Source organism: Rhinoraja longicauda, chromosome 44 (genome assembly GCF_053455715.1).
Source record: "Rhinoraja longicauda isolate Sanriku21f chromosome 44, sRhiLon1.1, whole genome shotgun sequence".
In the NCBI taxonomy this organism is placed as follows: domain Eukaryota; kingdom Metazoa; phylum Chordata; class Chondrichthyes; order Rajiformes; family Arhynchobatidae; genus Rhinoraja; species Rhinoraja longicauda.
The window spans coordinates 5220602-5246176 of NC_135996.1; the positions used below are offsets into that span (position 1 = coordinate 5220602).

A 25575-nucleotide genomic window follows, 5' to 3' on the forward strand; every position below is an offset into this window, starting at 1 on the left:
AAAGAGCATAATATCGTAAGACATAGGAGCAGAATTAGGCCATTCAACCCTTCGATTTTTCAGTCAGTGAGTTGTGAATCTGTGGAATTCTCTGCCTCAGAAGGCAGTGGAGGCCAATTCTCTGAATGCATTCAAGAGAGAGCTGGATAGAGCTCTTAAGGATAGCGGAGTCAGGGGGTATGGGGAGAAGGCAGGAACGGGGTACTGATTGAGAATGATCAGCCATGATCACATTGAATGGTGTTGCTGGCTCGAAGGGCCAAAATGGCCTCCTCCTGCACCTATTGTCTATTGTCGATTTGTTCTGAAAAGTGTGCAAATTGTGAGAGGAATAGATAGAGGAACAGTCTCTTGCCTGGAGTAGGGGAATCGAGAGTCAGAGGACATAGGTTTAAGGTGAGGGGGGAAAGATTTAATAGGAATCTGATAGGTACATTTTTCACAAAGGGTGGCACAGCAGTATAGTTGCTACCAACAGTGCCAGAGTCCCAGGTTCGATCCTGACTACGGATGCTGCCTGTAAGCGGAGTGTATGTTCTCCCCGTGACCCTGTGGGTTTTCTCCTGATGCGCAGGTTTCCTCCCACGCTCCAAAGATGTGCAGGTTTGTAGGTTGATTGGCTTCTTAAAGTGTAAACTGTCCCTAGAGTGCAAGATTGTGCAAGTGCACGGGATGATGGCTTCGGGTTAAAATTGTCCCCAGTGGGTGGGATAGTGCTAGTGTACAGGGTGATCGCTGGTCGACGCGGACTCGGTGGGCCGAAGGGCCTGTTTCCGCGCTGTATCTCTAAAGACCACACGGTCGCCACCCAGCGGTCTGGGTTAAGCCTGGGTCACTGGTGCTCTGGGCAACAGCTCAACTTTCAGCACCATACACACTTGTAAGAAACTTGGCAGCCTCTCTGTACACAACAAACTGCCCCAAACAAAGAAAATTACCAGAGAATCTGTATATAGGAATGTTGATTGAAGAATAAATATTGGCAATGGGACTCTTGGAGTCGTTTGTGCAGTCCTTTCAGTTTGTTCATTGAGAGATACAGCATTCAAAACAGATCCTTCCGCCCACTGAGTCCATGCCGACCATCGATGATCACCTGTTCATGCTAGTTCGATGTTATCCCATTTTCATTTTCACTCCCTGTACATACAAGGTAAATTTACAGTGGCCAATTAACCTACAATTGGCACGTCTTTGGGATGTGGGAGGAACAGTGGCGCAGCGGTAGAGTTGCTACCTTGCAGCGCCAGACACCAGGGTTCGATCCTGAGTACAGGCGCTGTCTCTACGGAATTTGTACGTTCTCCTTGTGGCCAAGTAGGTTTTCTCCAGGTGCTCTTCCCAGACTCCCAAGACGTACAGGTTTATTGGCGTCTTTAAAGTGTAAACTGCCCCTAGTGTGTAATATTTTGCTAGTGTACAGGTTGATGGCTGGTTGGCATGGACTCGATGGACCGAAGGGCCTGTTTCTGTGCTGTATTGCTAAACTAAAATTACTCGAGTCCCACAGATTTATTGGTTAATCGGCTCCTGTAAAGTATAAACTTTTCCTTGTGTGTACGACAGTGCTAGTGTACGAGGTGATCGCTGGTTAGCGGACTCGGTGGGCCGAAGAGCCTGTTTCTACGCTGCATATCTAAAGTCTAAATTTGTAAAGTAAAGGAAACCAGAGCACTGGGAGGAAATCCAGGCAGACATGGAGAACGTGCTACACACACACACGCACATATGTGATAGGAGCAGAATTAGGCCCATCAAGTCTACTCCAACATTCAATCATGGCTGATCGATCTTTCCCAGCCCCAATCTCCTGCCTTCTCCCCATAACCCCTGACGCCCGTACTAATTAAGAATCTACCGTGGGGCGTCACGGTGGCGCAGTGGTAGAGTTGCTGCCTCACAGCGAATGCAGCGCCGGAGACTCGGGTTCGATCCTGACAACGGCGCTGTCTGTACAGAGTTTGTACGTTCTCCCCGTGACCTGCGTGGGTTTTCTCCGAGATCTTCGGTTTCCTCCCACACTCCAAAGACGTACAGGTATGTAGGTTAATTGACTGGGTAAATATAAAAATTGTCCCTAGTGTGTGTAGGATAGTGTTAATGTGCGGGGATCGCTGGGCGGCGCGGACTTGGTGGGCCGAAAAGGCCTGTTTCCGGCTGTATATATATGATATGATATGACTCGGTGGACCGAAGGGCCTGTTTCCGCGCTGTATATCTAAATCTATCTGTCTCTTCCTTAAATATATCCACTGATTTCGCCTCCACAGCCTTCTGTGGCAAAGAATTCCGCAGATTCATCACCATTCAGGTCAGGATTGAACCCGGGTCTGGCTCTGTGAGACAGCGGCTCTATCCACTGTGGCATCCTGCTTCAAATATCCAGTCACCCGGGTTTGATCCTGATCCTGGATGTGACACGTTGTCTTCTTATCTTGAATGTGTGGGCTTCCCCTCCGAGCGTTCCAGTTTCCTCCCACATTCCAAAGACATGAGCATTTAATTGTTGGCTGTAAAGTATCACAAACTATAAGTTAGAGGCAGCGAGGTCAGGGTGTGTGTGTGTGTAAGTCCATGAGAGGAATAGATAGAGTAAATGCACAGTCTTTTATGCAGAGTTGGGGAAACATAGAAACATAGAAAATAGGTGCAGGAGTAGGCCATTCGGCCCTTCGAGCCTGCACCGCCATTCAATATGATCATGGCTGATCATCCAACTCAGTATCCCGTACCTGCCTTCTCTCCATACCCCCTGATCCCTTTAGCCACAAGGGCCACATCTAACTCCCTCTTAAATATAGCCAATGAACTGGCCTCAACTACCTTCTGTGGCAGAGAATTCCACAGATTCACCACTCTCTGTGTGAAAAAAAACTTTCTCATCTCGGTCCTAAAAGACTTCCCCCTTATCCTTAAACTGTGACCCCTTGTTCTGGACTTCCCCAACATCGGGAACAATCTTCCTGCATCTAGCCTGTCCAACCCCTTAAGAATTTTGTAAGTTTCTATAAGATCCCCCCTCAATCTTCTAAATTCCATTGAAACAAGATCCAGAGGACATAGGTTTAAGGTGAGTGGGGTAATATTTAAGGGGAACCTGAGTGGCAGGATAGTAGGTATATGAAACGAGCTGTGGAAGGAGATAATCGAGGCAGGTACTTCAGTGTAGTTTAGTTTGTTGTCACGTGTACCGAGGTACAGTGAAATGCTCTGTTCCGTGCTTTCCAGTCAGCGTAAAGACTATACATTGATTACAATTTTCCTACACATCCTCTGCATAACCGGCGCAGTAATACGATCTTATAGAAGTGTATAAAATCATGAGAGGTGGTGGATGCACTGCAGCTCTTCCCCAGAGCAGATGAATCGAGGACATCTGTTCAAGGTGAAGGGGAAAAGATTTATTAGGAATCTAAGGGGCAACTTTTTCACACAAAGGGTGGCGGGTGTATGGAACAAGCTCTCAGAGGAGGTAGCTGAGGCTGGGACTATCCCACCGTTTAAGAAACCATTAGACAGGTGCATGGATAGGACAGGTTTGGAGGAATATGGACCAATCGCGGGCAGTTGAGACTAGTGTAGCTGGGACATGTTGGATGGTGTGGGCAAGTTGGGCCGAACGGCCTGTTTCACGTTTTGACCCTATAATACTGGTGATAACACTGGACTATCCTACACACTAGGGACAATTTACAATTTCTTCCGAAGCCGATTAACCAACAAACCTGTACGTCTTTGGAGTGTGGGAGGAAAAAGGAGTAACCGGAGAAAACCCACGTGGTCGCAGGGAAAATGTCCAAACTCCATGCAGGGAGCACATGTAGTCAGGATCGAACCGGGGTCTCTGGCGCCGTGAGACAGCGACTCCACTGTGTTGTGTAAACTTGAAAGGTGTTTGTCACAATTTTGTTTCCCCAATATCTTGTTTCCAAACCGCTGTGAAGATTACTCAATGAAGTTAAGATCTCCGCCTGGACGTTATGAATACTAATTCGACAAAGACTTGATGCTGGGGGCAATCTGCTATTCATACTGAAAGATTTGATTTGCACTGCATTAAAGCCGTGGCCTGCTCCCATTCATTATTGCCATAATCCATTTGTTAATCCTTCTGCCAAGCGGTGGCTGACCAAGGCAGCTGAATGTATCTCCGTTAATTCATAACAGGTGCTGCTACCCCGAGCTAGATTTCTAGATTTCTGGCCTAAAGGGTGAGAAAAGGCAGTTGTGAGATCAACAATTTGCATTTGTTCTGTAGATTAGCCATTGCAACTTGTTTCAAGGCACCTCTCAGGCGATCGCTAAATAAAAACTTGGCGTCTCGCCACGTGAAGAGCGAATAAACAGGGCAGGTATCCTAAGGTTTGACTGCAGAGATGGATGTATAGTGCTGGAGTTACTCAGTGGGTTAGTCAGTCTGGAGAAGGGTCCCGACCCGAAACGTCACCCAACCTTTTTCTCCAGTAGATTAGTGTAATGGTGTCACTCATGTTATGTGTCATGCTTTTGTAGTTACGCCCCTTTAGCTTTTGACCACTGCTTGTGTGATTCGGGTTAGTGTAAGTGGAATGTGCGGGCGTGAGGTCGTGCTTGCTATGTAGTTAATAAAGTCTTTGGATCATTATCCAGGTGTAAGGCTTCTGTTATTATACGGTCAGCACAACATCCAGGGACACTGCCTGACCCACCCGCTGAGTTACTTCAGCACTTTGTGTCTGTCTTTGGGTTAGTTACTTAGTTCAACTTATTGTCAGAAGGTAAACACAAAATGCTGGAGTAACTCAGCGGGTCAGGCAGCATCTCGGGAGAGAAGGAATGGGTGACGTTTCGGGTCGAGAGCCTTCTTCAGACTGATGTCAGCGGAGGGGGCGGGACAAAGATAGGATGTAGTCGGAGACAGTAAGACTAGTACAGTCTGACCTTTCTGTCATGGGCCTCCTCCAGTGCCATAGTGAGGCCCACTGGAAATTGGAGGAACAGCACCTCATATTTCGCCTGGGCAGTTTGCAGCCCAACGGTATGAACATCGACTTCTCCAACTTTAGATAGTTCCTCTGTCCCTCCCGTCCCCTCCTCCTTCCCAGATCTCCCTCTATCTTCCTGTCTCCACCTATATCCTTCCTTTGCCCCGCCCCCCTGACATCAGTCTGAAGAAGAGTCTCGACCCCAAACGTCACCCATTCCTTCTCTCCTGAGATGCTGCCTGACCTGCTGAGTTACTCCAGCATTTTGTGAATAAAAACCTTTGATTTGTACCAGCACCTGCAGTTATCTTCTTATAAGACCAGTGGGAGAACTGGGAAGGGGGAGGGGATCGAGAGGGAAAGCAAGCTTTTCTCCGAGATCTTCGGTTTCCTCCCGCACTCCAAAGACGTGCAGGTTTGTAGGTTAATTGGCTTGGTAAATGTAAAAATTGTCCGCAGTGAGCGTGGGATAGTGTTAGTGTGCGGGGATAGTGTTAGTGTGCGGGGATCGCTGGTCGTCGCGGACCCTGTGGGCCTGTTTCCGCGCTGTATCTCTAAGCAAAACTAAAATGTTCTTGTGGTCTTGGTGTGGCAGGTGCAAGGAGCTTCGCCATGGAGGAGTCGGAAGGGGAAGCTGAGCAGTCCGATCAGTGCCCGTGCGCCAGCGCCGAGGACGGAGAGACGCAGGGCGGCAGCTCGCTGGGCGTCATCAAGGAAGGCGTAGGGGAGACCCTGATTGACTCGGAGGTGGCCAAGCGGGCGTGCCAGGAGGTGCTGGAGCAGGTCAAGATGCTGCGGGGGTCCACGGCGGAGGAAGGGGAGGACGGCGGGCCGGGGACCGTGCCCAACGGCGTGGCCAACGATGCTGAGCAGAGCGCGGCCCGGGCGGAGGAGGAGGAGCCGGCGAGCAACACGGTGAGGAGCGCCAGGAGGCGGCAGCGCCTCAACTCGGCCAAGCAGTCGTGGCTGCTGCGGCTCTTCGAGTCCAAGCTCTTCGACATCTCCATGGCCATCTCGTACCTGTACAACTCCAAGGAGCCCGGCGTGCAGGCCTACATCGGCAACAGGCTCTTCAGCTTCCGCCACGAGGAGGTGGACTTCTACTTGCCGCAGCTGCTGAACATGTACATCCACATGGACGAGGACGTGGGCGACGCCATCAAGCCCTACGTGGTCCACCGCTGCCGGCAGAGCATCAACTTCTCCCTGCAGTGCGCCTGGCTCCTGGGCGCCTACTCCTCCGACATGCACATCTCCGCCCAGCGGCACTCCCGCGGCACCAAGCTGCGCAAGCTCATCCTCTCCGACGAGCTGAAGCCGGCGCACCGGCGCAAGGAGGCGCCGGCCGTCAGCCCTGCCGGCGACACGGGCCAGTCGCCCTCCAAGCGGACGCACCAAAGGTCCAAGTCGGACGCCACGGCCAGCATCAGCCTGGGCAGCAACCTCAAGAGGACGGCCAGCAACCCCAAGGTGGAGCGGCAACAGGACGAGGTGAGGCGTCGTCGGTGTTCCCCCCCCCCACCGCGGTTCAGTGGCATCAAGTGATGCAGCGTGGAAGTAGGCCCGGCTTGCCCACTCCGGCCAAACTAGTCCCAGCCAAACTAGTCCCACCTGCCTGGCCTTGGAAAATAGGTGCAGGAGGAGGCCATTTGGCCCTTCGAGCCAGCACCAGGACTTGGTCCATCTCCCTCCAAACCTGTCCTAACCATGTACCTGTTTGACTGTTTCTTAAACGTTGGGATGGTCCCAGCCTCAACTACCTCCTAGACAATAGACAATAGGTGCAGGAGGAGGCCATTTGGCCCTTCGAGCCAGCACCAGGGCTTGGTCCATCTCCCTCCAAACCTGTCCTAACCATGTACCTGTTTGACTGTTTCTTAAACGTTGGGATGGTCCCAGCCTCAACTACCTCCTAGACAATAGACAACAGGTGCAGGAGGAGGCCATTCGGCCCTTCGAGCCAACACTGCCATTCAATGTGATCATGGCTGATCATTCTCAATCAGTACCCCGTTCCCGCCTTCTCCCCATACCCCCTGACACCGCTATCCTTAAGAGCTCTATCCAGCTCTCTCTTGAATGCATTCAGAGAACTGGCCTCCACTGCCTTCTGAGGCAGAGAATTCCACAGATTCACAACTCTCTGACTGAAACAGTTTTTCCTCAACTCAGTTCTAAATGGCCTACCCCTTATTCTTAAACTGTGGCCCCTTGTTCTGGACTCCCCCAACATTGGGAACATGTTTCCTGCCTCTAACGTGTCCAACCCCTTAATAATCTTATACACTTATGAGCGTATAATCTTATGAGCTCCTCCGGCAGCTCATTCCATACACTCACCACCCTCTGTGAAACAGTTACCCCTCAGATTCCTATTAAATCTATTCCCCTTCACCTTAAACCTATGTCCTCTGGTCTTCGATTCCCCTACTTTGGGCAAGAAACTGTGCATCTACCTGATCTATTCCTCTTATGATTTTAGACACAGTGAAAAGCTTTTGTTATGTGCTAACCAGTCAGCGGAAAGACTATACATGATTTCAATCTAGTCGTTCACAATGTACAGATACATGATAAGGGAATCATGATTCTATCCGATCCATTCCTCTCATGATTTTGTACACCTATATAAGATCACCCCTCATCTTCCTGCGCTCCCAAGGAATAGAGACCCAGCCTGCTCAACCACTCCCTGTAGCTCAGGCCCTCTTGTCTTGGCAACATCATCGTAATTCTTCTGTCTGCCCGTTCCAGTTTGTTAGCAGCCACTGCCCTCTGTTGCCCTCGATGCAGTCGTAGTCATACGCAACGCTCATGGGTCAAGGATTATGGGGAGAAGGCGGGAGAATGAGGTTGTGAGAAAAAGATAGATCAGCCATGGTTGAATGGCGGAATAGACTTGATGGGCCGAATGGCCTAATTCTGCTTCTTATAACTTATGAACTTATGAACCGAATTGTTCTCCAGAGATGCAGCCTGACCGGCTGAGTTACTCCAGCACTTATAACATATAACAACATATAACATATAACATATAACAACTACAGCATGGAAACAGGCCTGTCCGGCCCTACCAGTCCACGCCGACCATTCTCCCTGACCTAGTCTCATCTACCTGCACTCAGACCATAACCCTCCAATCCCCTCCTATCCATATACCTATCCAATTTACTCTTAAATAATAAAATCGAGCCAGCCTCCACCACTTCCACCGGAAGCCCATTCCATACAGCCACAACCCTCTGAGTAAAGAAGTTCCCCCTCATGTTACCCCTAAACCTTTGTCCCTCAATTCTGAAGCTATGTCCCCTTGTTGGAATCTTCCCCACTCTCAAAGGGAAAAGCCTACCCACGTCAACTCTGTCCGTCCCTCTCAAAATTTTAAAAACCTCTATCAAGTCCCCCCTCAACCTTCTACGCTCCAAAGAATAAAGACCCAACCTGTTCAACCTCTCTCTGTAGCCTAAGTGCTGAAACCCAGGCAACATTCTAGTAAATCTCTGTACCCTCTCCATTTTGTCGACATCCTTCCTATAATTTGGCGACCAGAACTGCACACCATACACCAGATTCGGCCTCACCAATGCCCTGTACAATTTCAACATTACATCCCAACTTCTATACTCGATGCTCTGATTTATAAAGGCAAGCATACCAAACGCCTTCTTCACCACCCTATCCACATGAGATTCCACCTTCAGGGAACAATGCACAGTTATTCCCAGATCCCTCTGTTCCACTGCATTCCTCAATTCCCTACCATTTACCCTGTACGTCCTAGAACTTTGTGTTCTTTATTTCATTATTCAGAGAGTGGTGAATCTGTGGAATTCATTGCCACAGACAGCTGTGGAAGCCAAGTCATTAGATATTTTTAAGGCAGAGATTGATAGATTCTTGATTAGTACGGGTGTCAAGGGTTATGGGGAGAAGGCAGGACAATAGACAATAGGTGCAGGAGGAGACCGCCATTCAATATGATCATGGCTGATCATTCTCAATCAGTACCCCGTTCCTGCCTTCTCCCCATACCCCCTGACTCTGCTATCCTTAAGAGCTCTATCTAGCTCTCTCTTGAATGCATTCAGAGAATTGGCCTCCACTGCCTTCTGAGGCAGAGAATTCCACAGATTCACAACTCTCTGACTGAAAAAGTTTTTCCTCATCTCAGTTCTAAATGGCCTATCCCTTATTCTTAAACTGGGGCCCCTTGTTCTGGGCTCCCCCAACATTGGGAACATGTTTCCTGCCTCTAACGTGTCCAACCCCTTAATAATCTTATACGTTTCAATAAGATCTCCTCTCATCCTTCTAAATTCCAGTGAATACAAGCCTAGTCGCTCCAGTCTTTCAACATATGACAGAACCGCCATTCCGGGAATTAACCTAGTAAACCTACGCTGCACCCCCTCAATAGCATGAATATTCTTCCTCAAATTTGGAGACCAAAACTGCACACAGTACTCTAGGTGCGGTCTCACTAGGGCCCTGTACAACTGCAGAAGGACCTCTTTGCTCCTATACTCAACTCCTCTTGTTATGAAGGCCAACATTCCATTGGCTTTCTTCACTGCCTGCTGTACCTGCAGCATGGGATTGATTAGCCTTTTGACCCAACTTGCCTACACCAACCTCCATGGCCCATCTACACTCATCCCATCTGCCAGCTTTTGGCCCATCTCCCTCTAAACCTACCCTGTCTATATACCTGTCTAAATGTTTCTTAAACATTGTGATAGCACCTGGCTCAGCTACCTCCTCTGGCAGCACATATGTGTTGCATGTATGTAAAAATAAAGTTACCCTTCATTTGAGTACAGGAGCAAATAAGTCCTGCAGTTGTATAGGGCCTTGGTGAGACCACATCTGGAGTATTGTGTGCAGTTTTGGTCTCCTAATTTGAGGAAGGACGTCCTTGCTATTGAGGCAGTGCAGCGTAGGTTCACCAGGTTAATCCCCGTGATGGCGGGACTGACATATGAGGAAGATTGGAAAGACTGGGCTTGTATTCACTGGAGTTTAGAAGGATGAGAGGGGGATCTTATTGAGACATATAAAATTATAAAAGGACTGGACAAGCTAGGTACAGGAAAAATGTTCCCAATGTTGGGGGAGTCCAGAACCAGTGGACACAGTTTAAGAATAAAGGGGAGGCCATTTTAAACTGAGGTGAGAAGAAACTTTTCTGCCACCGAAGGCAGTGGAGGTCAATTCACTGGATGAATTTAAAAGAGAGTTAGATAGAGCTCTAGGGGCTATAGGAATCAAGGGATAAGAGGAGAAGGCAGGCACAGGTTACTGATTGTAGATGATCAGCCATGATTACAATGAATCACAATCAATGAAACCATGACCACAAATGATCACATTTGGCTCGAAGGGCCAAATGTCCTCTTCTTGCACCTATTTTCTATGTTTCTATGTTCCCCATTAAATGTCCTCCCTGCCTCATCTTAAATATCTTATCTGGAATAGCGAAAGGCCTGGATAGAGTGGATGTGGAGAGGATGTTTCCACTAGTGGGAGAGTCTTAGACCAGAGTACACAGCCTCAGAATGAAAGGGCGTACCTTTAGAAAGGAGACGAGGAATTTCTTGAGTCAGAGAGTGGTGAACCTGTGGAGTTCATTGCCACAGGCGGCTGTGGAGGCCAAATCATTGAGTATTTTTAAGGTGGAGATTAACAGATTCTTGATTTGTTTCACGTGAGGGGTTATGGGCAGGAGAATGAGGTTGAGGGTGAAAGATAGATCGGTCATGATCGAATGGCGGAGTAGACTTGATGGTGGGCGAATGGCCTAATTCTGCTCCTATGGCTTATGAACTGGTCGTATGCATTCCACACTAATTACCTTTGGGTGGTGTGAGGGAGGGCGGTTGGAGTTAGTCATACACCACAGAAACAGGCCCTTCTGCCCCCGCAGTCTGAGCTGACTCATCTACACTAATCCGACGTTTTATTCTCCCGGCTTTCTTGTCCCCTCGGATTCTATCACTGGGAACAAATTTACAGAGGGTCGGTTTAACCGAACGACCCGCATTCTTTGGAAATGTAAGAAAATAACCGCAGATGCTGGTACAAATCGAAGGTATTTATTCACAAAATGCTGGAGTAACTCAGCGGGTCAGGCAGCATCTCAGGAGAGAGGGAATGGGTGACGTTTCGGGTCGAGACCCTTCTTCAGACTGATGTCAGGGGGCAGGACTAAGGAAGGATATAGGTGGAGACAGGAAGACAATGGGAGATCTGGGAAGGGGGAGGGGACGAGAGGGACAGAGGAACTATCTAAAGTTGGAGAAGTCAATGTTCATCAAAATGTGGTCGTAGAGCAGGAGGAACATTGACTTCTCCAACTTTAGATAGTTCCTCTGTCCCTCTCTTCCCCTCCCCCTTCCCAGTTCTCCCACTGTCTTCCTGTCTCCACCTATATCCTTCCTTTGTCCCGCCCCCCTGACATCAGTCTGAAGAAGGGTCTCAACCCGAAAAGGCACCCATTCCCTCTCTCCTGAGATGCTGCCTGACCTGCTGAGTTACTCCAGCATTTTGTGAATAAACGCATTCTTTGGGAAGTGGGATGAAACCGGGATGCGCGGGGAATAACCCACCCCGGTCACAGGGAGAACGTGCGAACTCCGCACAGTCAGCAGCCGAGGCCAGGTCTCCAGCGCAGCAACTCGGCACTGGTTGACGGCGGGTTGGAGCTGTCTGGTGAGATGGCTAGCACTAAAAGTCACCCTGAAGTTGCCGGTTGACAAAGCAGGACCTCAGCGCCAGAGACCCGGGATCGATCCTCACAATGGGTGTCTGTACGGAGTTTGTACGTTCTCCCCATGACCTGCGTTGGCTTTCTTCGAGATCTCCGGTTTCCTCCCACACTCCAAAAAGAATAGACAATAGGTGCAGGGGGAGGCCATTCGGCCCTTCGAGCCAGCACCACCATTCAATGTGATCATGGCTGATCATCCACAATCAGTACCCCGTTCCTGCCTTCTCCCCATACCCCCTGACTCCACTATCTTTAAGAGCTCTATCTAGCTCTCTCTTGAAAGCATCCAGAGAATTGGCCTCCACTGCCTTTTAAGGCAGAGAATTCCACAGATTTACAACTCTCTGACTGAAAAAGTTTTTCCTCATCTCCGTTCTAAATGGCCTACCCCGTATTCTTAAACTGTGGCCCCTGGTTCTGGACTCCCCCAACATTGGGGGCATGTTTCCTGCCTCTAACGTGTCCAATCCCTTAATAATCTTATATGTTTCAATAAGATCCCCTCTCGCCCTTCTAAATTCCAGTGTAGACGAGCCCAGGTTTATAGAAGTGCAAGTTTGTAGGTTAAATGGCGTGGTGTAAAAGTAAATTGTCCCTAGTGCGTGTAGGATAGCGTTAGTGTGCGGGACTCGGTGGGCCGAAGGGCCTGTTTGCGTGGTGTATCTTTGAACTAAACTGAACATCACAGTTGTGTTGGGAGAGGCAAAGACAGAAGCTAATTGGTGGGCAAGTCAGATGTGGCTTGAACTTAGTTAATGCTGGGTTACTCTGTTAAAATCAGTGCTCACAATGACGTTTTCATCCAGAGTCCGAGCAGGAAACCCTGCCTTTACCTAAATCTCTCGCTTCTCTCAGCCAAGTTATGCAAAGGGAATCTCCTCCGAATTCTTTCGGGGTGAGTCCAACATCTGGTATTTAATAGAAACAAAGGGCCGCAGATACTGGTTTACACGAAAGTAGATAAAGAGCTGTCCTCAAACAGGACATGCTGCATCTCTGGAGAACGTGGAATGTCACCTCACCCGCAGAGTTACTCCAGCACTTTGTGTTAAGGTGGGGGGGGGGGGGGGGAGATTTAATAGGAACCCGAGCGATAACCTTTGCACACAAAGGGTGGGGAGGGCGTATGGAACGAGCTGCCGGGGGAGGTAGAGGCAAGTACTATCGCAAACGTTAAAAAAAAATCTTTAAGTAGGTGCATGGATAGGATAGGTTTAGAGGAATATATGGGCCAAACGCAGGCTGGTGAAACTAGTGTAGGTGGGACATGTTGGCCGGTGCGAGCAAGTTGAGCCGAAGGGCCTGTTTCCACTCGGTAACCACTCTTAAGGATAGCGGAGTGAGGGGGTATGGGGAGAAGGCAGGAACGGGGTACTGATTGAGAGTGATCAGCCATGATCGCATTGAATGGTGGTGCTGGCTCGAACGGCTGAATGGCCTCCTCCTGCACCTATTGTCTATTGGTACGACTCTGATTTTATGACTCTATGGTATTTAGTACTTAACAACTTTATAGGGTGGCACAGTGGTCCATGTGGCAGAGCTGCTGCCTTTGAGCGCCAGAGACCCAGATTCGTTCTTGATGTGTGTGTGTTTTCGTGTTCTCCCTGACCTCTGTGACCGCGTGCCTTTTCCCCTTGAGTGTTTCAGTCTCCTCCCATACCAAAAGCACACAGGCTTGTAGCTTAATCAGCTTCTGTAAATTGCTCCTAGGTTACAGATTTCTAGTTTACTTTATAAGCATAGAAAATAGTTGCAGGAGTCGGCCATTCGGTCCTTTGAGCCAGCACCGCCATTCAATATGATTATGGCTGATCATCCAAAATCAGTACCCCGATCCTGCTTTCTCCCCATATCCCTTGATTCCATTAGCCCGAAGAGCTAAATCTAACTCTCTCTTGAAAACGTCCAGTGAATCGGCCTCCACTGCCCTCTGTGGCAGAGAATTCCACAGATTCACAACTCTCTGGGTGAAAAAGTTTTTCCTCATCTCAGTCCAAAATGATCTACCCCTTATTCTTTCACAAAATGCTGGAGTAACTCAGCAGGTCAGGCAGCATCTCAGGAGAGAAGGAATGGGTGACGTTTTGGGTCGAGACCCTTCTTGAAGAAGGGTCTTCAAGAAGGGTCTTCTTCAAGCAGGGTCTCGACCCGAAACGTCACCCATTCCTTCTCTCCTGAGATGCTGCCTGACCTGCTGAGTTACTCCAGCATTTTGTGAATAAATACCTTCGATTTGTACCAGCATCTGCAGTTATTTTCTTATACCCCTTATTCGTAAACTGTGTGACCCCTGGTTCTGGACTCCCCCAACATCGGGAACATTTTTCCTGCATCTAGCATGTCCGATTCCTTAAGAAATGTATATTATGTTTCTATAAGATCCCCTCTCATCCTTCTAAAATCCAGTTCGGCACTCTCCTTCAAACTGATCTTGGTGAATGCTGGACGTGGTTTTGATTTAGATTTAGATTTTTAGATTTTTAGATTTAGAGATACAGTGCGGAAACAGGCCCTTCGGCCCACCGAGTCCGCGCCACCCAGCGATCCCCGCAAATTAACACTATCCTACACACACTAGGAACAATTTTTACATTTACCCAGTCAATTAACCTACGTACCTGTACGTCTTTGGAGTGTGGGAGGAAAACCGAAGATCTCGGAGAAAACCCACGCAGGTCACGGGGAGAACGTACAAACTCCGTACAGACGGCGCCCGTAGTCAGGATCGAACCTGAGTCTCCGGGCAGCAACTCTACCGCTGCGCCACCGTGCTGCTCTGGGTACCAGGGGACCTATAGGCCAAACGTGGACGGCCATCATTTCGCTGAACAACTTCGCTTAGTCCGCCTGGTCCTACCTGATCTCACGGTTGCCAATCACTTTAATTCCCCATCCCACTCCCACACTGACCTTTCTGTTCTGGGCCTCCTCCATTGTCAGAGTGAGGCCAAAATAAATTTGAGGAACAGCACCTCACATTTCGCTCGGGCAGCTTACAACCCAGTGGTATCAAAATGGACTTCTCTAACTTCAAGTAACCCCTGCATCCCTTCTCTCTCCATCCCTCCCCCACCCAAGTCGTACCAGTCTTCTTGTTGAGTCTTATTGTCTGTAACTCGTTTTCACCTAGCCCACAGCCAACAACGGCCAGTTTCCTTTATCATCGTTACTTTTTTGCAAATCTTTCATTCGTTTGTTCTTTTTATCTCTACATCACCGACTATATCTCTCGTTTCTCTTTCCCTTGACTCCCAGTCTGAACAAGGGTCTCGACCAGAAACGTCACCCATTCCTTTTCTCCAGAGATGCCGTCTGACCGGCTGAGTTACTCCAGCTTTTTGTGTCTTATCTTCAGCCTGTCTTTAATCTTCCTCCTCTGGTCTGGTGTTTTACATTTCTCAGATGGATTTACACAGCAGACCCGTCTCTCTGGACAGGAGTGAATTTAAAAGGGCTTTTGTGAGATTCTTGAAGTTTTAACATTACTGATGAAAGGCTTTTAATTCCTGGTGTACTTAGTCAGTCAAATTTAACTGGAACGAAACTTCTTCAAATCGCAGTGTCGTGAAACCATGCCCGCTTATCGAGTCACAGACTCTTACAGTGTGGAATCAGGCCCTTCGGTCCACCTTGCCCATACTGGCCAACTTGCCTCATCTACACTAGTCCCTGCGTTTGGCCCATATCCCTCTGAATCTGTCCTCTCCAGGTACCTGTCTAAATGTTTCAAACATTGCGATGACAACTGCCTCGACTACCTCCTCTGGCAGCTCATTACATACACCCACCACACTTTGTGTAAAAAAAAAATTACACCTCAGGTTCCTATTAAATCTATCCCCCCCCCCACCCCTCACCTTAAACCTATGTCCTCTGGTTCTCGATTTCCCTATTCTGGGCAAGGGACTCTGTGTGTTTACCGTATCTATTCCACTTATGATTTAGTACGCTACTATAAGATCACCCCACAACCTCCTGCACTCTAAGGAATAGAGACCCAGCCTGCTCAACCTCTCCCTGTAGCTCAGGCCCCTCGAGTCCTGGCAACATCCTCGTAAATCTTCTCTGTACCCTTTCCAGCTTGACAACATCTTTCCTGTAACACGGTGCCCAGAACTGAACACAGCACTGAGTCTGAAGAAGGGTCTCGACCCGAAACGTCACCCATTCCTTCTCTCCAGAGATGCTGCCTCACCCGCTGAGTTACTCCAGCATTTTGTGTCTACCTTCGATTTAAACCAGCATCTGTAGTTTTTTTTTCCCTACAATACTCTAAATGCGGCCTCACCAACATCTTGCACGTCTTAGCTTTCAGTTTACACACAAAATGCTGGAGTAACGGGTCAGGTGGAATCTCTGAATAGAAAGAATGGGGGCCGTTTTGGGTCGAGACCCATCTTCAGATTGAGGAACACTCGGTCTGAAGAAGGGTCTCGACCCAAAACGTCACCCGTTCCTTCTCTCCAGAGATGCCGCCTGACCCGCTGAGTTACTCCAGCATTTTCTGTCTTATCCTCGGTGTAAACCAGCATCTGCTGCTCCTTCCGACACTTACCGTCCAGCTTTGCAAGTTTGCCGTTTTGGGCTCGGATTAGCAGGGCATAGATGCTGAGCAAGCCCTGAGTCAGCCTTGTTGACAATGGTCCTTCGTCTAGTAACTGGCTGACACTAGAAGTTGGAGAGTGATCAATGGCGTTTTGTGTGAGGCGTGAGTGTGTAGGAGGATGCCGATGAGATCGCAAGTCGAGGTCAGGTATTTGTACCACAGGAGGAGGCAGAAGAACACGGTGGCGCAGCGGTAGAGTTACTGCTTCGCAGCGCCAGAGACCCGGGTTCCATCCTGACTACGGGTGCTGTCTGTACCGCGTTTGTGACCGTGTGGGTTTCCACCGGGTGCTCGGGCTTCCTCCCACACTTGCGTGGGAGGCGTGGGGGTTTGTAGCTTAATTGGCCTTGGTAAAAAATTGCAATTATTAGACTTTAGAGATACAGCGTGCAGGTTTGTAGATTAATTGGCTTGGTCATAAATGTTTCAAAAAAATTGTCCCCAGCTTGTGTAGGATAGTGTTAGTGTGTGGCGAGCACTGGTCGGTGCGGACTCGGTGGGCCGGAGGGCCTGTTTCCGCGCTATATCTCTAAATTAAACTCACCACCGATCTAAGAGCTCCCTCAATGGCAAGAATGTCCTTCCTCAAATTTGGAGACCAAAACTGCACACAGTACTCCAGGTAGTTTCCCTCTTGAGATGAAACCTTCCCGAGCCAACAATGGGCCCACCAAGGCACCACCCTTGAGAAAGGGTCTCGACCCGAAACATTACCCATTCCTTCTCTCCTGAGATGCTGCCTGACCTGCTGAGTTACTCCAGCATTTCGCGAATAAATACCTTCGATTTGTACCAGCATCTGAAGTTATTTTCTTACACCACCCTGCCTGCCGTCATTCGTGGCTGGCCCAGATCAGTCCTGGTCCTTTCTCGCCTCCAGCTCTGAAGAAGTGTCCAGACCCGAAACGTCGCCCGTCCTTCTTATCTCCAGAGATGCTGCCTGACCCGCTGCATTACTCCATCACTTTGCATCCATCCTTGGTTGCACTCGTACTAATCATCCAGATATGTAGGAAGGAACTGCAGATGCTGGTTTAAATTGAAGATAGACACAAAATGCTGGTGTAACTTGGTCTAAAAATGCTTCAGAATTATCCCTAGTGTGTGGGATAGAACTAGTGCACGGGGATCACTGGTCGGCACGGACTCGGTGGACCGAAGGGCCTATTTCCACACTGTATCTCTAAACTGGCGGCACGGTAACGCAGCGGTAGAGTTGCTGCCTTACTGCGAATGCAGCGCCGGAGACTCAGGTTCGATCCTGACTATGGGCGCCGTCTGTACGGAGTTTGTACGTTCTCCCCATGACCTGCGTGGGTTTTCTCCGAGATCTTCGGTTTCCTCCCACACTCCAAAGACGTGCAGGTATGTAGGTTATTTGACTGGGTAAATGTAAAAATTGTCCCTCGTGTGTGTAGGATAGTGTTAATGTGCGGGGATCGCTGGGCGGCGCGGACCCGGTAGGCCGAAGGGCCTGTTTCCGCGCTGTATCTCTAAATCTAAAAATCTAAAAACTGCATCTCTAAATTACACACGCACACACAGACACACACACACGCACACACACACATGCACAGGCACACAGACACACACACGCACGGACACGGACACACACGCATGGAACACACATACACGCACGGAACACACACACACGCACGGACACACACACACGGACACACACACTGACACACACACACACATAGACCCACACACAAAGTCTGAAAAAGGGTCTCGACCCGAAACGTCGCCAGTTCCTTCTCTGCGCAGAGATGCTGCTTGTCCCACTGAGTTGCTCCAACATTGTGTGTCTGTCTCTTATCCTCCATCAGCTGCTTTGTGGAAAAATTATAAATTATAGATGGCCTTCTTCATGTCATTAGCGGACCAAGTATCAGCTCTCAAGCAAATGCTGACGCTAAATTTTTCCCAGACATCCTTTGTTGAGTATAGAAAGGAGGAACTGCAGGCGCTGGTTCACTAAACAAGCCACCATGTGCTGAAGGAACAGCAGGTCAGGATGTCATGGTGATACCTTCTATCTTTACATCTTTGGCTTTACCTCTTAAACGGCGATCAACTTATTGAAAAAATCCCTCCCCAACTGTACCAGCCTACCTAGCTTCAAGTAACCTTTGCTATCCCCCCTCTCTCCATCCCTCCCCCATCCTAGTTCTCCGACCAGGAGGAAAAACTGCAGATGCTGGTTTAAATCGAAGGTAGACACAAAATGCTGGAGTAACTCAGCGGGTCAGGCAGAAGGTAGACACAAAATGCTGGAGTAACTCAGCGGGTCAGACAGCATCTCAGGAGAGAAGGAATGGGTGACGTTTCGGGTCGAGGCCCTTCTACAGACTGAGGAAGGGTCTCAACCCGAAAGGTCACCCATTCCTTCTCTTCTGAGATGCTGCCTGACCCGCTGAGTTACTCCAGCATTTTGTGTCTAGCTTTTCACTGTACCTCGGTACACGTGACAATAAACTGACTGAAGAAGGGTCTCGACCTAAAACGTCACCCATTCCTTCTCTCCCGCTTTGCTGCCTGACCCGCGGAGTTACTCCAGCATTTTGTGTCTACAGTTTGACTGTCTTCCTGGTTCCATTTTATCTTTGTATGCTTCGGTGTCACCTTCCTCTAGCTAACAATGATCTATTCTACATTCCCCTTCACCAGCGTCACCTTTGATGTCTCGTTTTCACACCGTGCCCATCAATATCTCTCTGTCACCCTCCCCCCTGACTCTCAGTCCAAAGAAGGGTCTCGACCCGAAACGTCGCCCATTCCTTCTCTCCAGAATGCTGCCTGACCCACTGTTAATCCAGCATTTTGTGTCTATCTCCAGCCTATTACCTGCCAGGCTTTGCACTGCCCCTCCCAATTCTCCCCCCCCCCCCCCCCCCCCACTCTGTCACAATGTCTGAAGAAGGGTCTCGACCCGAAACGTCACCTGTCCATGTTCTCCAGAGATGCTGCCTGGCCTGCTGCGTTACTCCTAGTTATAATCAGCAACAAGGTGATCAAATCCTGCTGTGTCTTGCAGGAGAAGCAAAGAATGGTGAACAAGACAAATGGACATTGCACACATCTCTTGTCAGATGCTGAGAGGCACGGGTAGTTACAGACGACCTTCAGTTCAGTGCAGTTCAGTGCAGTTCAGTTTATTGTCACGTGGACCGAGGTATAGTGAAAAGCTAGACACAAAATGCTGGAGTAACTCAGCGGGTCAGGCAGCATCTCAGAAGAGAAGGAATGGGTGACGTTTCGGGTTGAGACCCTCAGTCTGAAGAAGAGTCTCGACCCGAAACGTCACCCATTCCTTCTCTCCTGGGATGCTGCCTGACCCGCTGAGTTACTCCAGCATTTTGTGTCGACCTTCGATTTGAACCAGCGTCTGCAGTTATTTTCCTACAGTGAAAAGCTTATTTGTTGCGTGCTGACCAGTCAGCGGAAAGAAAAGACACGATTACAATCGAGCCATTTACGGTGTACATATACATGACAAGGGAATAACGTTTAGTGCAAGGTAAAGCCAGCAAAGTCCGATCAAGGATAGTCCGAGGGTCACCAAGGAGGTAGATAAGTAGTTCCATCCAAACAGGATTCTCTAAAGTTCAGTCTGAAGAAGGGTCTCGGCCCGAAACGTCACCCATTCCTTCTCTCCCGAGATGCTGCCTGACCCGCTGAGTTACTCCAGCATTTTGTGTATACCTAGGATTCCCTAAAAGTATAGGACACTGACCTTTCTGTCCTGGGCCTCCTCCATTTTGTCAGAGTGAGGCCAAACGCAAGTTGGAGGAACAGCAGCTCATATTTCGCTCGGGCAGCTTACAGCCCAGCGGTATGAACATTGACTTCTCTAAACTTCAAGTAACCCTCGCATTCCCCCTCTCTCTCTCTCTCTCTCTCTCTCTCTCTCTCTCTCTCTCTCTCTCTCTCTCTCTCTCTGTCTCTCTCTGTCCCTCCCCCACCCAAGACGAGCTTCGAGGGTCGCCTTGTTGAGTCTCATTGTCTGTAACTCGTTTTCACCTAGCCCACAGCTGGTGGACTAACCCAATGGCAGGCAGAATACATGGGGAGAAGGCAGGAGAATGGGGTTAGAAGGGAGAGTTGGATCAGCTGTGATTGAATGGACTTGATGGGCCGAATGGCCTAATTCTACTCCTATCACTTATGATCACCCTAACCTGATAGTTAGATATTAATTATCAAGTTACTAAAATAAAACAGATCGCATTTTGCAATGACCTTTGGCAACGATTCTCCTCGAGCATCACCCCTACATCGAGAGAATCAATCTTCACATGCAGAGCATATTGTACATACCCATTCATAGATAGGATACAGAGTTATACATCTAGTTCAATATTCCCAGAAGTATAAACTGAACAGTCCCAATGTATTAGTGCATTTGTTTCAATTACTATTCCACACCCAGCTAAGATCCATGTTATGCAGACTCTCCAAACCCCGCTGAGTTACTCCAGCACTTTGTGTAAGAAAATAACTGCAGATGCTGGTACAAATCGAAGGTATTTATTTCACAAAATGCTGGAGTAACTCAGCAGGTCAGGCAGCATCTCAGGAGAGAAGGAATGGGTGACGTCTGAAGAAGGGTCTCGACCCGAAACATCACCCATTCCTTCTCTCCTGAGATGCTGCCTGACCTGCTGAGTTACTCTGGCATTTTGTAAAATAAAACTCCTGCTCATTTCCTTGTTCAATTGCGTATTTGTAAACTCTTTATTGGTGTTCATTATATTGACTCATAGAAACATAGAAAATAGGTGCAGGAGGAGGCCATTTGGCCCTTCGAGCCAGCACCGCCATTCATTGGGATCACGGCTGATCGTCCACAATCAGTAACCTGTGCCTGCCTTCTCCTCATATCCCTTGATTACACTAGCCCCTAGAGCTCTATCTAACTCTCTTATAAATTCATCCAGTGAATCGGCCTCCACTGCCCTCTGTGGCAGAGAGTTCCACAAATTCACAACTCTCTGGGTGAAAACGTTTTTTTTCACCTCAGTTTGAATAAGTCTCAATAATACCCTTGGGTGAAATAAATAAAGTGGTAACCCTCTCAAATTTCATGAGAGAGTTGCTGCAATTCTTATGACTAATGACGCGGGGAAAGTGGATGCACCTATCGAGAATTTCTCGCCTTCCTCTTTTTGTTCGCAAGAGTTCACTTTCATCCCACCCACGGCTGCCAGGATTTAACTGCTGTGTCATCAGCTAAGATTCTCAAGTGTACAAAATCATGCGGGGAATAGACAGGGGGAAATAGTCCATTTATTTGTCACATACACATAAATGTGCAGTGAAATGAAAGATTACCCGCAGTTCAACAATAAGACCAATAAAAATAAGCAATAAAAATATGCAATAACACACACAATCATAAACCAACACCAAACGAAAAGAAACATCCATCACAGTGAGTCTCCTCCAGTCACCTCCTCACTGTGATGGAAGGCCAGAATGTCTTTTCTCTTCCCCCGCGGTCAAGCTGTTGGAGTTGCCACGTCGGGGCGGTCGGGGCTCCCGACATTGAAACCCCCGCCGGGCGGAGAAAGGTCCGCGGCGGGCCGACCCAAGCCCCGCGATTCGGGGCGGGCAAAGACGCTGCCGCTGCCAGAGCTCCCGATGTCGGCCCCCACCCAGGGGCCTGAGAGCTTCCGACGTCCCCCGCGACCCGCGGCCGAAGTAGCCAAAGTAGCCAGATCTGAAGAATCGATAGCCAGAGGACATAGAAACATAGAAAAAAGGTGCCCTTCGAGCCCTTGTAACAAAGGGTGGTGGGTGTATGGAACGAGCTGCCAGAGGAGGTAGTTGAGGCTGGGACTATCCCGTCGTTTAAGAAGCAGTTGGACAGGTACATGGATAGGACAGGTTTGGAGGGTTATGGACCAAGCTCGGGCAGGTGGGACTAGTGTAGCTGGGACATGTTGGCCGGTGTGGGCCAGTTGGGCCAAAGGGCCTATTTCCACACTGTGTGACTCTATGACTCTATGACTTTAAGTGGTCCCGTGTGCAGTAAATCTGCAAACTCTTCGGGAAATGATGACTCAGTGAGTTGTGCAACCACGAACTTGGCTCAAAACCGCAGGCAATAAATTGAGCAACCACTTGCTCCCAATAATTGTAGCTCAATAGATCTTTACCAGCAGTTAAAAGACACAAAGTGCTGGAGTAACCCATCAGATCAGGCAGTGATTAGGGGCGGCACGGTGGCGCAGCGGGTAGCGTTGCTGCCTCACAGCGCCGGAGACCCAGGTTCGCTCCTGACTACGGGCGCTGTCTGTACGGTGTTTGTACGTTCTCCCCGTGACCCGCGTGGGTTTTCTCCGGGTGCTCCGATTTCCTCCCACACTCCAAAGACGTACAGGTTTGTAGGTTAATTGGCTTGGTATAATTGTAAATTGTCCCTAGTGCATGTAGGATAGAGTTAGTGTGCGGAGATCTGGTTACTGATTGTGGACGATCAGCCATGATCTCAATGAATGGCGGTGCTGGCTCGAAGGGCCGAATGGCCTCCTCCTGCACCCATTTTCTACGCATGTATCTATCTATAATCGCTGGGCGGCGCGGACTCGGTGGGCCGAAGGACCTGTTTCCACGCTGTATCTCTAAACTACATAAAACGAAACTAAACACGGACTGGCAAAGATTCGGGTCTGGGCCCTTCTTCAGTCTGATTGCACGGGGAATTGGGTGGGGAGGGGGGGGGGAGAAAAAATGATAGATAGAAGAGAGGAGAGGACAGATTCAAGCCTGGCAGGTAATAGGTGAACAGAAGGAGAGGGAGGAGGCAAATGGTTGGACAGAGGCCAGACAGGCAAAAAAGTGTCAGATGAAAGGATTGTCGAGTTACGACATAGACACATGGAACTGCAGATGCTGGTATCGATCTGAAGAAGGGTCCCGACCCAAAATGTCGCCTGTCCACATTCTCCAGAAATGCTGCCTGACCTGCTGAGTTACTCCAGCACCTATGTGTCTTTCCTTGAAGACGTGCGAATTGTGAAGCTAGAGGGAGGAATGTCGTCACAAAATGCTGGAGTAACTCAGCAGGTCAGGCAGCATCTCGGGAGAGAAAGAGTGGGTGACGTTTGGGGTCGAGACCCTTCTTCAGACAAAGAATGTAGTGTTTTACCGGCAGTTGCTCGATGTGGTATCTGTTGCAGACACAAGTGAATAATTAGCAAAAACTTCTGTCTTAATTGTTTTAATGTATGGAAGGTAGACACAAAGTGCTGGAGTAACTCAGCGGGTCAGGCAGCATCTCTGTGGAGAACGTGGACAGGTACAAAGTGCTGGAGTAACTCAGCGGGTCAGGCAGCATCTCTGGAGAAGGCGGACAGGTACAAAGTGCTGGAGTAACTCAGCGGGTCAGGCAGCATTTCTGGAGAATGCTGGAGAACCAGCATCTCTGGAGAACGCGGACAGGTTCAAAGTGCTGGAGAACCAGCATCTCTGGAGAACACGGACAGGTTCAAAGTGCTGGAGTAACTCAGCGGGTCAGGCAGCATCTCTGGAGAATGCGAACAGGTACAAAGTGCTGGAGTAACTCAGCGGGTCAGGCAGCATCTCTGGAGAATGCGAACAGGTACAAAGTGCTGGAGTAACTCAGCGGGTCAGGCAGCATCTCTGTGGAGAACGTGGACAGGTACAAAGTGCTGGAGTAACTCAGCGGGTCAGGCAGCATCTGTGGAGAACGTGGACAGGTATAAAGTGCTGGAGTACACTCAGCGGGTCGGGCAGCATCTCTGGAGAACGCGGACAGGTGACGTTTCGGGTCGGGGCCCTTTGATGTTTTGGGTCGAGACCTTTGGCCTGCTAATGTTGCACACCTTTCTACTTTTCATTTGCAGAGGTCACTGAATAAACTTCAATTTGTCCTCAAATATGCTCATCCTGTCCTTGGCTCGCAGCAAAGAAATTAGCACAATATATTTTCTTTTTGAAAATTGGCAAACCACGATCCCCACCCAGGAGCTACAGCTGAATGCCTTCATCCCATTCAATCTAAGAATGAACGAATGAATAAGTTTATTGGCCAAGTATGTGCATATACAAGGAATGTGCCTTGGTGCTCCGCTGGAGTTTCCAGAAACTGGAAAGAGTGCAGAGAAGATTCACTAGGATGTTGCCAGGACTCATAGAATAGAATCGGAGAAAAATAGGTGCAGGAGTAGGCCATTCTGCCCTTCGAGCCAGCACCACTATTCAATATGATCATGGCTGATTATCTAAAATCAGTAGCCAGTTCCTGCTTTTTCCCCATATCCCTTGATTCCTTTACCCTGAAGACCAAAATCGAACTCTCTCTTGAAAACATCCAGTGAATTGGCCTCCACTGCCCTCTGTGGCAGAGAATTCCACAGATTCACAACTCTCTGGGTGAAAGAGTTTTTCCTCATCTCAGTCTTAAATGGCCGACCCTTTTGTGGTAGAACCGTGTCCCCCTGGTTCTGGACTTCCCCCAACATCGGGAACATTTTTTCCTGCATCTAGCCTGTCCAATCCTTTAAAAAAAATTATATGTTTCTATAAGATAACCTCTCATCCTTCTAAATTCCAGTGAATACAGTGTGCTCCAGTGAATACTAGCCTGCTCAACGGTTCGTTGAGCAGGCTAGGAGCGCAGGAGGCTGAGGTGTGATCTTATAGGTATGTGTGGGGGGGGGGGGGGGGGGTGATGGAGGGGAAAGGGGTAAAGATCTGGAGGTGAGTATTAGCCAGGACCAGTCAGGGATGTCAACAAATGACCTCTGGCATTGCGATGCCAGGCTTGGCCCATTGTTGGCCAGGGAAGGTGTAATCTCAAGAGGGATACGGTGTGGTGAACTGTGGAACTGGTTAAACCACAAGGGGGGAGGCAAGGGTGGAGGGCAGGGGAGTGTTCATAGAAGTCACTTAACATTAGAGACTGCAACCTTCATACCGCCTCGACCCAAAATGTCACCCATTCCTTCTCTCCTGAGATGCTGCCTGACCTGCTGAGTTACTCCAGCATTTTGTGAAATAAATACATGCAAAATACAAGGTGCTGTTGTGACCTGAAACGTCACCCATCCATTTTCTCCAGAGATGTTCATCAATTTCACCACTCATTTCCATCCTGCTCTTAAATATACTTGGACCATCTCCGACATCTCCCTACCGTTTCTGGACCTCACCATCTCCATCACAGGAGACAGCTTAGTGACCATCGCATCTACTACAAACCCACTGAC

At 49.0% G+C, this 25575-nt stretch overlaps 1 protein-coding gene across 1 annotated transcript in view; it reads left to right on the plus strand.

Moving 5' to 3' along the window:
• pi4kb (phosphatidylinositol 4-kinase, catalytic, beta) overlaps window positions 1-25575 on the plus strand; it is a 76022-nt gene that overhangs the window by 16710 nt on the left and 33737 nt on the right. Inside the window, 1 exon segment of the mRNA XM_078431830.1 lies at window positions 5560-6455. Within this exon segment, the coding sequence (XP_078287956.1) occupies window positions 5577-6455 (879 nt within the window). The 5' untranslated portion in view covers window positions 5560-5576.